A 13,199-nucleotide genomic window follows, 5' to 3' on the forward strand; every position below is an offset into this window, starting at 1 on the left:
ATGCATTTTAAGGCAATACATTTTCCTCAAAGTATTGCTTTGACTACATCCCATTCAGAGTGACCCTGTTCATAATTTAAGGCCATAATGTGTAAAAAGCGCTTATGACAGCTAGCGTTCATGTCAGGTAGCTCGCTTTAACTTTATCCTGAACTCAGCCAACAAGCATTTATTTGGCACTCATAGGACACGGATCAGTGTGGTTAGAAAACCTTTTAACCTCGCTCCTTTCCTTTGGTCCCTGTCACTCCACCTTACTCTCTAGGGGGCGGAGCCTGGCCGTCACGCCCCCTCGCTTCACTCCCGCCTTGTTCCCTTGACACCACGTCGGTACTAACAACACGTGCCGTAATCGTCTGTCTCCTTCCGCTTCCTGGTAGCAAATCCGGGACTTCGATGGGGAAAATAGTTCCTTAGCAACAGGGTTCTTCTCACGAGGGGCGGAACCGGGGCGGGGCTTACGAGTGAAAGGAACCGGAAGTTGCTTTCTCCGTGGCGGGACTGGGCCTTGAGCTCCTGGGGGGCGGGCTCAAGTGGGCGGAGGGATCCATTCCAAGCTGAGGGCGGCCCTCCGCCTCCATTTAAGGCTGGGAAAGAGGCGGCGGGCGGCAGTTGCTGTGGTTTCTGGCTCCAGGTGGCCTTCTGGGAGCTGACACTAGCAGACCTAGAGTCCCGCGTCCGAGTTGGGCCATCGGTGGCTGCAGGTCCGGAGGTCGAAATTCAGCGTCCCGGTCTTGTCCTGGGCCGGCCCCTGCTTTGCTTTCGCCACTTACTCACATCTCCCGGGCCTAGGCCGGCTCCGGGTCGGCTGCGGAGCAGGCCGCCGGCGAAATGTTCAAAAACACGTTCCAGAGCGGCTTCCTCTCCATCCTCTACAGCATCGGCAGCAAGCCTCTACAGATCTGGGACAAGAAGGTCAGGAGCGAGGGGTAGCGGCGGCACGGGGTGCAGAGGCTGCACCCCATCGTCCCGGGACTGGAACGGGCAGTAGTTGTGTCGAGTTGGGGCCTGGATGGAGCAGGAGGCCGCTGTTGTACCCTGTCTCCAACTTGGCGTGGAGCGCGGGAGGGGGTGCATGTGGGCGAGCGTGCTTACGACGTGGTCATGCAGTGGGGTTGATGGTGCCCCTGTCACAGCATGGAATGCATCAAGTTATATGAGGAAGCTTTGGGACGGCACAGATGAGAAGGACTTAATGTTCACGGACTCCCCAGATGTTTACTGATGCCCCAGTTTGTGCCAGGCACTTCTGTCACTAGACAGAGAACCTTTGTTCTGGACACCCTTATAAAGGAACCCCACGGGACAGGCCAGCGATTTGGGTTTCATTCCATTGCTCCTTCCCTCTCTGATCCCAAACAAACTGGTACTTGGCCACCTTTCGCACTCCTCCACATTCACGGTATCTTGGGGTCCTATGGAAAGCTGGAGCAAAACGGATGACCATCAAAGTCTTGCCTGGATGAATAAAGTCAGCCAAGTGCAAGCTTCATTGCTTTCATTCAGGTATCCACTGCATGATATTTTCACTAATCCCAGGAGATGATGACCCTGTCCACTTTTTGGAGATATTAAGATCTAGCTGTGAGTCAGCCTGCATTTGGTGTTTCATTTCTCACAATTCCCAGGCAGTCAGCTGAACCAGTTTTTTAAATTTTTTTTTTTTTTTAGTTGTTGACCTTTATTTATTTATATGTGGTGCTGAGAATTGAACCCAGTGTCTCACACATGCCAAGCAAGTGCGCTACTGTTGAGCCACAGCCACAGCCTTGTACCAATTTTTGAATATAAATTAAGGTAGGCATTCTATTGGAGAAGCCAATGGCTTTAGGAAATATCCTTAAATTGCCCTCTCCGAGATGCGTGGAGAGAGTTGATATGCTGAATGGTGTTTTTATGTAGGTGCAAGTGGGATGGTATAAATAAGCAGAGTTAATTGGTAAGGAAGTCAGGGATTTTGTGTTTCATCTCATAACATCTTCCCTTATCAGCTGAGAGCTTTGGTTCACATAGAGGTTGGGTTAGAACATGGACAACCTTCTGCCTATCATCTCTAAGCAATTCTGTGTTCTGAGATCTGCTTTAAGGGATGCTTGTTCGTAGCATCGTTTGCATAATGTAGCTGAAAGTTCTGAAGATAATGAGGTTGGGCCTTTGCATATATGAACAAATCTACCAACATTTCTCTTTCAGATGATTCTATCCACAAGCCAGAGCTAATTCCAAGAGTGTTATGTAGGAAAGCTGTCCTTTAACTTTTCTTCTGTTACGGGTTTTCAGTTCTATGGTTTTGTTTAGGATGGAATAAAGCACCATAAACTCTATTACACCTCCACAAAGAGAACCTGGAGTATTACCTGGAGGCTTTGTAAGGGAGATGGCTTCATAGTATTGTCACTTGGCTCAGTTATGGGCCATTAGAAGACTTGGAAAGGGCCAGGTGCTGTGCTTTGATTGCATGACTAAAGAGGCTGAAGCAGAGGATCATAAGTTCAAGCCAGCCTCAGCAACCTAGGGAGACCCTGTCTCATAGTAAAAAAATACCTGGGGATGTGGCTAAGTGGTAAAGCATCTCTGGGTTCAGTTCCCAGTACCAAAAATAAATAAATAAGACATAGAGCAGCCTTGTGTGCCAGATGAACGTGGAAACCAAATGATAACAATTGTGTCAGTATAAGGCAATTGGAATAGAGAATGGGACTTGACCTAGGAGGATAGGTTTTCAGAGCAGGTCCATTTGCTGACTGGAAGAATTGAAGTTTTGTAAGGTGAAACTTTTATCAGTTTAATGTTCTAACCTTTACAGACTTGATTTCTGTAGTGTGTGTTTTATTTTCAAATGAAACTTTTTGACTAGTCAACATGTTTACACACAGAACATAAAAGCAAAGTAACCATGGTGCACTGTGTCCCTTAACAACGCCACTAGAGGTCGGATGGTACCCTAATGACATAAACACATGTGAAAACATTAGATTCATTGGCAAGGTTACATGGAGTAAATTAAACAGACATTCTGACAAAACCTTTAGAAGAATACTCATTTTAGGCAAAATCCTCACAAAAGCAAAAGTTAATTATGTATTGATTGAATTATTTGGACTAAATTCAAAAGAATTTAAGGGAGGGTGTTTTTTGGTTTTTTGTTTTTTCCTCCCTGGGGCAAGGGCAGAAGAGGGAGAAAAGGGGAAAGTTTGGGGTCATATCCACAGGCTTTGTTGTATTGGTGCTTTTTTCTTGCTATATTATAAAGTTCTCAAAGTGTTGGGAATCCATTCTAGTCAGGGAAACACTGGGAATTGATATACTTATCAAAGATTTATTGAGCAACATCTAAGTGACATTGTGTATACTTGAGAAAATACAGAATTAAAGAAAACATTTTCCCTGCTCCTAGGGAATAAGGCAAAGGTGTAAGAAGGGCAAAGTTTGATAGGGGCAAATAGTGCTGTCCACATTTATCTAGACATGACTCTGACCTTGACTAGTAGGTACATATTGACTGCCGTGCCTATTTTTAGTTATTATTTTTGTTTCACAAATGTTTACTCTTTTCTTTTTTGATCTTATAAAAAGTGGGCTTCTTTTTAGCTTCTAGTAAGAATTAACTTGAAAAATTAGACCTGGCCCCTATTTAGGTTCTGTATGTCTTTATAAAGATGAGAAGCGAATGCCATCCTCACAGTACTGGAGACTTTGTGAACTTTGCTTTTGGTAGTATATCTTGCTCATAAATGTAACAGCTGGGATTTAACCAAGACTTTGAAACTCAGCCCCTCCCCCTCCTGTCCCATCTCACCTTTCCTATCTTAAACATTATTGTCATGGACAAGTTAAATCTCATACATACTTCCGTAGCTCAGTATAACACATATGGCAGTTTCCTATCTATTGTGTATTTCCCACTGGACTGCAAGTTCCTTCGAAGGAAGAAACCCCAGTGCTAGGGTACAGCCATACACCTTGGATTACATCCTAACTGTACTATATGGCTATAAGGATTAAATGAAGATGTGTAAAATGCTTAGCAATGGTTAGTACTTAAGTTATGGCTTACAGAATTTAAAATGGCAGGGAGCTAAGTAGTTTGCTTAAGACTAAAACAATAAAAAATTTATAACTGTCCAGCATTCAGATGCCTAGGAATTGGAGCACAGCAAAACCAGACATGTGAAATTAAAATAATTTAGACATTGCATTATGGCTTTCCTGGTCTACAACCCTTAATGCGACTGTAAGGCCGTGCAGCCCATGGTCTGGCGCCTGCTTCACTAGTTCTTCAGGCTCACCTTTCCTGTTCTCCCTCTTGGCAGTATCCTTCTACAGAATGAAGAAAGTCCTGCTCCCTTCCACCTGAAGCTTTTGCAGTTGCTAGTCCCTGCTCATCCCCCATACCTGTTCATTAGTCCTCAGGCCATAGTTCAAAGGCAGGCTCCCAGAGGCCTTCCTTGACCCTGCGGGCTAAGTTAGTTTAGTTCATCTACTCATAGGATTTTCTTCTCATCACTCTTGAAATTAGCTGGAGATCTGGCTACACTGAGTTTTCTGATAGCTGCCATTGTAAGTTTTCAAACCAAGAGCTGAGAAGAAATTCGTTTTGTTGTTATTGTTTGTTTCCTTAACTTCTAGAACCAACAGATCTTATATTTATTAAAAGGAATGTTATGTTTAATGTAAATATTACTTCTGGCTTTTAAGGCGAGTACCTGGAAGTTCTGTTCTCACTCACGCCTGTGTAAGACATTATACAATTTTCAGTCGTCGCTGGTAATATCCTCAATGTCCCTGACATGAGATTAAGTCATGATTGCTGTTCTGTCTTCCTTTCTGTCAGCTGCTGTTGTTTCTACCCTATTCCAAAACTAACTATTAGAATCCACATTTTTTTGTTGATGTTGTTACTGGATTGTGTTAGATTCCTATTCCTAGTTCCTAATTTTAAAAGTGAACATAGTCCTTCAGAAAAAAAGTTCCTGTACCCTAAGTTTTAGCAAGCCTTGTTAGTGCATGTTAAATTGATGCAATTTCCAGTAGCAGGATTGCATGCATTTGGATATGAAGGTGGTACAGTGACCTTTGCTTTCCCAGGTCAGTCAGTTGGGGTTCTTCATTATTCTGAGTAATACCTTTTACTGTGATTGGATGAGTGCACAGGTTTTGGTTACCCTTGCCCTTTCAAGGCACATGATTGCCCTTATATTAACTAAGGAGTTATTTGAATGTGCCTGGAACTGTAAAGCACAGCAGAAGAGGGGATCGCCCTGGGAGCCTGAAGGCCCCGCTGTGGTGTGCAGTCAGAGCTATGCCTGGTTCTCCCCCAGAGGGCTCCCTCTGCCTGTTTTCTGACTCGGAGCCGGCCCCTAACCCAGGGCAGATACTTCACTGCAGAAAGGACAGCTCTAATGGCTTAATGTAAACTGGAACATGTGTCATTAAGACGAGGATGCCAGATGGCTGAGGGTTCAGCTGCCTGCCACGATGAGTGGGTGGAGCCAGAAAAATGAAAGTGGGGGCAGGGGAAGGGAATGGATACCGCTTCTATGTTATTTTTAAAACACTCTGTAGATGGAGAGCACTGGCCAGCTTCCTCCCTCTCCCGTAGTATTTTCCCCCTCAGCTTGACCTCCTCCCTGGGGCTTAGACTGAGAGAAAAATCACTGTTCTCTATTAGTTGCTGCAGCAACCATGGAAAGCCTGGGAGTGACTGTAAGATGGGCTTGAAGGCTTGTTCCGTCTTGGTGCCTGGAGGCTGAGAGGCAGCCTGGGTTCTGAGGCTCTAGAGAGTCCCTGGGCGAGGGGCAGGAGGGAGGCGTTCATGAAAAAAAAATAAGATCATCTGTAATTGTGTGCGTGACTGTGTTTTGTTGAGGAATAAAACACTTGGAGGCCACGCCTTGATAATGAGAAAGTGTCATGAATGAAAACGAATTGACAAGTCAAAAGTAATTGCTCTTTATGATGAGAGAGGGAGGTCAAAATAAAACCAGCTTCCTCCGTGAGCAGAGCAGAGCAGAGCAGAGCAGAGCAGCTTGTTTACCTTCACCTAAAGCCAGGCCTGCCCAGTGACCTCCGAACTGGAAGGAGCTGAGGGAAGGAAGTCGCTGCTTTCTGAGGACATGCAGCTCATTGTGCGAGTGTATAAGCAGCAGGTCTGAGGAGGGGGGCTACCAGATTGCCAGGGTAGGTGGAGGCCTCGCCTCAAATTGTGCCCTCAGTTTTCCCCCTGCTCCTGGCTTTAGAGCCTAGAGAAGAGGCTCCGGGAAGTTCCCCGCCTAGTGCTCCTATCCCTGATTCATCACCTCCAGCCCACTCTTCTTCCAGGGAATTTGCACTGGGAGCCCTTTCAACTTTAAAAAGGACAAAAATCATAATTCTTGACAGATCAACTCAGGTTGCTTGCAGATCCTGAGAAGCCTGTGATGTGGGAATACTTGTTGTTTTCTTCTTTGGGAGCTGAATTTTCTCCTTGGGCAAAGCACTATTTAATTTGTCTCATCAGCAGCCAGTTAAAACTCTAGAGACTACCCGGAAGGCTGAGGCAGGAGGATCCCAAGTTTGAGACTGGCCTGGGCTACTTAGCGGGGCCCCTGTCTCAAATTTTAACAAATACAGTGACAAGGGAGTGTAACTCAGCAGTATAGAGCTTGCATAGCATGTGTGAGGCCCTGGATTTAAACCCCAGTGTTAGAACAAAAACAAAAACTCTTGCCAGGCACCATGGCACGTGCCTGTAATCCCAGTGGCTCTGGAGGCTGAAACGGGAGGATCTCGAGTTCAAAGCCAGCCTCAACAAAAGTGAGGTGCTAAGCAACTCAGTGCTGGGGATGTGGCTCAGTGGTTAGTGCCCCTGATTCAATCCCCCTACCCACCTGCCAAAAACAAACAAACAAACTCTAGAGAGCCTAATGCACATTCCTTCAATAAAGCTGTCTTTATCTCTGGGTTGTCTTAGTTTTTCAGGGTGTATTAATTCATTCTATGAGAGTTAATTTGGTGAGTGTGGTCATTTTAGTGCTGCAAGAAACCTCTTTAGGAGGCTATTGAAAGTCCAACTTACCTCTGGGGTGGGCAGAAGCGGAGGAATACTGCAGTCTATTCTGGCTTCGCCTGTTGGCTTCTGCATGCAGTGTAAGGCTTTTTTTTTTTTTTAGTCTATGAAGACCTGAATAGGTCAGGTTTTCTGGAGTATCCAGTGAGTCATCTGCTTCAAACTTGGAGATGGGGAAAAGGCAGATTCCCTAACGTTTCCTACCTGCAAGATCTGGATGGTCTTTCTGTCTTTCCGCAGCTGAAGGAGGCCTCTTGTTGACTCTGCCTCAAAAGCTTTGGGGATTTTAGGTTTGAGGCCACACTTTAAAACAATGTTGGATAAATAGCAACTTGTTGCCTTCTAGCATTGATAGCTTTCAGTATCTATTTACTTCTTAAGCCTTTAATTTTTTGATCTTTACAGTATGTACCTTTTTCAGAAAGAGTGTTTATATTATTGAGAATAATTTAGTGGAATGTTATAAAATTGGTGTTTGCATTTTACTGGGATGCTGCCAGCTTTTATCAGTGGGGCCGCATCAAATCATTTGGAAATAAGCTTTTGATTAATTCCTCCTTCACCAACAGTCTGCCCAACTTTCCACAGAAAACACAGGAGTAATATTGCCACTCTGGTGGGAGCATCTGCTTGGGGAACGAGGTGGGCAGTGTGGGCATGTTCTGCAGACTCAAGCCTTTGTGCTCTTAATCTTCTTGGAAAGAGGCCCAGAATTCAAAGCAGGAGGGCACTGAATGTCACCAGCTTTGTTTGAAAAGCATTTCAATGTGACGTTTGTGTCTTGAGAACCCAAGAAATGCTACATTGGCAGAGATTGGGACCATGGAGCTCAGCATTCCATCTCTGATAATGCTCCAAAGGGTGTTTGGTGGGAAGGCATTCTTCATGCTAGCAGCTCGTGGGCTTGGTGAAACTCCCCAGGACCTCCAGCTTCGTCTGATAGTCACACTGGGTATGTTATCCAGGAATGTCTAAAACTCTCCTTGAACCTATTCACATGTGCCAACTCTTGGGGTGACAAATTCCAGAAGTCAGCACATATTTGAATGCTTAGTTTATGCCTAGCGCAGTACTGGGCACTGTGGAAGACAGGCAATGCTTGATGCTTGGTCCCTGCTCTTGCCTGAGCTTTATTCTTTTTTAATATTTACTTTTAGTTGTAGATGGACACGCTACCTTTATTTTATTTATTTATTTTTTAATGTGGTGCTAAGGATTGAACCCAGTGCCTCACACATGCTAGGCAAGCAAGCGCTCTGCCACTGAGCCACAACCCCAGCCCCTGAGCTTTACTCTTTCTCAGTTGCGGTTATGGAAAGAGGTGTGAGTATTGGTATCAGGTGTCACCCATGGAACAGCAAGCACACCGTGAGTGGATCAAACCCAGTAACAGAGCTCATAGAAACCCGTGTCTAAAACAGAATGTCATGTTGTTAATTATCTATGTAGAAAATGCAACTGTCAGATTCAGTGCTGCGTTCTCTCCCCGTATACAAATTAGTGGAAGAAAATTGTAATCAGAAGGCTGATTAGTGAATAAGGGGAGCTTTAGTCAGTGTGATTGAGGCATTGAATATGACAGCCCACCACAGCCATTTTCACCGAAAAAGACCTGGCAGAAAAGAAGATCACATTTCTTTCTGATGTATCCTGTTCTAAATCTGGTTGATCTTTTCCGTGTGTTAGAACATTCAGCCCTGCTCTGCTCTGTGTATATTAGGTGCTTAAACATTTAATATTTGAAGACGGGGGCTGGGGATGTGGCTCAAGCGGTAGTGCGCTCGCCTGGCATGCGTGTGGCCCAGGTTCGATCCTCAGCACCACATACAAACAAAGATGTTGTGTCCACCAAGAACTAAAAAATAAATATTAAAATTCTCTCTCTCTCTCTCTTAAAGAAATTATAATAATATTTGAAGATGATTGTTCATTCCCAAGTATTACGAGAGAAGTAATCCATATCATGTACACAAACAGTACAGCAAATATCTGATGAAGTGCTAAATTGGTAGTCTAGAAAACATGAGCCAGGAAAACAGAGGTCGCCATGGGCTGACAGTGCAGCATGTTCAGCATCTGTGTGTGACCCAGATAGGACTATTATAAGTATAAAAATGAAGGAAAAACAGAAGGAAGTGGCAGCAAGCCCAGGGCAGTCATCCTCTCACTCTTTAGTTGCCATCTTCCTTCCTAGGTGATGCTCAGCATTTCATGGACCTTTTTTACCAAAGAAGTATATGGGGCCGTGGAAGGTCCAGTAAATCCTAAGTCTCCTACTTAGGACCTGTCATTTGCAGTTCCTGGGTACCAGTGTTCACGTTTGTATAATGAATACCGTACCACCTACCTTCTGATTTTTGTCATTGCTGTGAGGGTTAAGAAAATATCTATGTGAACGTTCCTAGTACGGAACAGACACTTGGTAAAGGGTAGCTGTTTCTAAATTGAGTTTGTTTCTTCTCCTGACATACAGATTGCCAAGCTACCTGGGCTGCTTGTGGTCGTTGACGGGACCCTGTATAGGGGCAGTAGCGTGGCTTCCTTGGTATAGGAAGGCTTGACATAGTGTCTCACAAACTTTTGTATTATGTCCCTTGGGCAACTGCGGTTTTCCTTAAATGGTTTCTTAAAATCTTTAAAAGGTTGTTGCCAAATATTTCTGTACATAACTAATCTAATTATCTTCCTTGAAGGTACGGAATGGCCACATCAAAAGAATCACTGATAATGACATCCAGTCCTTGGTGCTAGAGATTGAAGGGACAAATGTCAGGTAGGTGGTCCGCTGTGTTCTCCCAGAGGCGTGTTATAGCAAGGAAGCAGTGCCCCATCGAGGTTACTGGCACTGACTGCAGAGCCAGCCTGCCTGGTGCGACTCCAGGCTGCCACTCAGAGCTTACCCTGGGGAGTTGCTTAACCTCCCAGGCCGTAGTTTCCTCATTTGTAAAATGGGAATGATGACTGTACATGTTCCTCACAGGGTTATTGTGAGGATTAAATAAGTGAATATGCATAAAGCACTCAGAACCATGCTTAGCACATAGTAAGCACAAAGTAAGTCTTAGGTTGTGGGAGGAGTTGTACTGGCTGTCCAGTGGGTGGCCAACGTGGCCAGTGCCACAGTGGTCTTAATTGTGATGTTCTGTCATTTCGTAGTTCTCTTGGACCAGAATTGAAGTCTTACTCACTGGTGGGACTTCCTGCGTTCCGCTGGTCTGGCTTGGCTTTTCAGACGTTTTATTGTTGGTGTGTAGTCTTGTGTTAAGCTTTTGTTTCTGAGTCCGGCAGTTTTTAAAGTATCGGCTAGCTGAAGGGTCAGGGGATTCCTTGGATGCTTTACCTGAATCTTTTAGATCTACTTTCCAGTTTTTCCTCGAGGACCGTGTGTCGTTGTACAAAGCACAAAGTGGTTTATTGGTATTTCCTTTCTACAGTACCACATATATCACATGTCCTGCAGACCCTAAGAAGACACTGGGGATTAAACTTCCTTTCCTTGTCATGATTATCAAAAACCTGAAGAAATATTTTACCTTTGAAGTACAGGTGAGTTGTGTACATGAATGTATCCACTGTTGGCTGTACCAAAGACAGATCCTTTCAACTTTAGGAAAAACTGACCCTATCAAAGTATTATTATCCCTTTTTATGTATTCTCCTGCCTCTACTATAAGCACAATGCAACCTTTGTTATTATGACATAAATTTGGTGTTAATAATCAATTTAATTAATTTAATTCCAGTTTGTTAAAGAAACAGTAAACTACTAGAAGCTCTAATCAATAGCTACAGAAATTTTAAAACTTAAAGATTAGCATAGTGTCCTTTGGGGAGTAATTATTTAATACCAAGTTCTTCTCTGTTTTACTATTTTTGATTTTTCAAAGGGAAGAAAGTTTATTAACTCACTCTATAGTTTGAGAGCATGCCAAGTGTGTCGATTGTCACAAGAAGCTGCTGTTGTCTTGGCAACAAACAGCATAAACTTGGTACTTCCTGGCCATCGGTGGTCTGTGGTGTGACCTGTGTCTAGTCTGTTTATTTTCTTCTGGATTTTACCTTTGGGAAACTGGGCCACAGGAGCTCAGGTCCTTGTCTTCACAGGGTTGTTTGATCCTGCCAATTGACACCATCCTTCTCTGCGTTTCATAGGTACTAGATGACAAGAATGTGCGTCGGCGGTTTCGGGCAAGTAACTACCAGAGTACTACCCGTGTCAAACCCTTCATCTGTACCATGCCCATGCGGCTGGATGATGGCTGGAACCAGATTCAGTTCAACTTATCTGACTTCACCCGGCGAGCGTATGGCACGAATTACATTGAGACCTTAAGAGTACAGGTAGAGTGCCTCTCACAGACGGAGCTGCCAGCCGGGGGTGTGGGACATGTGCTGTGTCCGGTGACGGCTTTTGGCCCATGGGGCAAAAGAGTAGGGGTTTCTGGCTAAAATTCCCAAGTCAGTGTCTAAGGGCTTTAGTCTCAAAAAGGTTCTGGAAATACTCAGAAGTCCACTATTACAAGGGTAAGTTCCGCAAACAAAATACCTGTGTTGCTCAAATCTACCCCTCAGCCAAGCTGAGGGGATGCCAAAGAGATGAAGTTTTGATAGTGCCATGAGAGGGCCTCTAGGAGAATCTGGAAAAGAAGAACGCGTGTTTCACCTGCCCAAATGGGTCTTGCCCCACAGATCCACGCAAACTGTCGCATCCGACGGGTTTACTTCTCAGACAGACTCTACTCAGAAGATGAGCTGCCAGCAGAGTTCAAACTGTACCTCCCAGTTCAGAACAAGGCCAAGGTAAGGCACCTTACAGACAGTCAGCTGGGTCGGGAGCCGGGGCCTGCAGAGTGCTCTGGTCGGTTCAGCTGCGGGGCCTGCCTCAGGGAAGCTTTGGGGAGCCCGTGGAACGCAAGCTCTTAGGTCTCCTTCTGATATCAGCACTGAGTCAGCGCGGTTCTGTTACTGCAGTCTCCACCTCCCCAGTGACCCTGCCCCTCTCGAGGGGTGTCCTGCTGCTTCCTGCTTATGGCCTTCTTTGAAGAATATCCTCCACCTGAACCTCTTTATCAGCCCCAAATCCCCAGCAGTCAATTGGCTCTCCCTAATGCAACGGTGGGTGCTTTGGTGCCTGCTTACTACAGATGTGGGTGCATCTCCACAGCCAGTGTCCACTCAGGTGTCACCAAAGGTAGACTGGTGGCATTGATCGTCTGTTTTCTAATAACTTGAACTGATGCTTTTTCCTACTTTTTTTTCCTTCAGCAATAACTGGAATGCAACTCAAGGGATAGACCCTGGACACGATTCTTGGTTTTAAAAGGAAACTATCTGGAGGACAATTGCGAAACCATTTATATTAATTCACTGGGCTATGGTCAGCTTGTTGTGGACACAGTGACCATGCATTAACTCCATCACTGATTGCACCGTAAGTCCACTGGGGGATCAGCAGCGCTGAGTGACATGTGACTGCTGGCGCTTCTCCTGCTGTCTGCCCCAGTGTGGGGGGAGATACTTTTACCATGAACTTACAGAATTAAAGATGTCCTAATGGCAATTTCAGACCAATATTTCTTCCTACAGTTTATTCTCTGTTTTATATATTATCTAAACCTATGTATATGTGGTGTAATACTCATAATCTGGAAATGAATAAAATGTTATATTCTTGGTTTGTAAATTTCCTCCTTGTTTGCCTTTTTTTAAATGGCGCTGTTCCTTTCTTTTGTGATGAAAATGGAGCCATTTCAGGCCAGGACGTATCTCATTGGAGTACTTAGAACAAGTGTGCACTGAGTTGGGACAACTCTCAAGATAAGTGAAAAAACAAACAGTAGAATCATCTTACGAGGATTTGGGTCCTCAACTGAGTCCAAGACAAAATGACGCAGTCCACATTGCTCTTAAATACTCGGAGGGGGCGGTGGTCGTGGCTCAGTGGCAGAGCACTTACCTAGCATGTGTGAGGCACTGGGTTCGCTTCTCAGCACCACGTATCAATAAATAAAGGTTCGTTGACAACTAAAAAAAAATACTATGGACAGCATCATCTCAGAGGCCTACATGTTTCTTGAAATGATCTAGTATTCCTCCCATTGGAATGGATCACCATTTCCCGATTTTCAGATGAAAAATTGCCTTGAGTGTA

The 13,199-nt window shown here is 44.7% G+C and overlaps 1 protein-coding gene across 1 annotated transcript; it reads left to right on the plus strand.

The window, feature by feature from the left end:
- Nucleotides 1-566: 566 nt before the first annotated feature.
- On the plus strand, nucleotides 567-12,731 carry Cfap20 (cilia and flagella associated protein 20). Its single transcript, XM_015488661.2, has 6 exons — nucleotides 567-915; nucleotides 9,742-9,821; nucleotides 10,483-10,594; nucleotides 11,201-11,389; nucleotides 11,738-11,848; nucleotides 12,314-12,731. The coding sequence occupies exons 1-6, from the start codon at nucleotides 832-834 to the stop codon at nucleotides 12,317-12,319; spliced, it is 582 nt and encodes a 193-aa protein (XP_015344147.1). The 5' UTR covers nucleotides 567-831; the 3' UTR covers nucleotides 12,320-12,731.
- The last annotated feature ends 468 nt before the right edge of the window (nucleotides 12,732-13,199 follow it).

The sequence above is a fragment of the Marmota marmota genome, unplaced genomic scaffold (genome assembly GCF_001458135.2).
Source record: "Marmota marmota marmota unplaced genomic scaffold, marMar, whole genome shotgun sequence".
In the NCBI taxonomy this organism is placed as follows: Eukaryota; Metazoa; Chordata; class Mammalia; order Rodentia; family Sciuridae; genus Marmota; species Marmota marmota.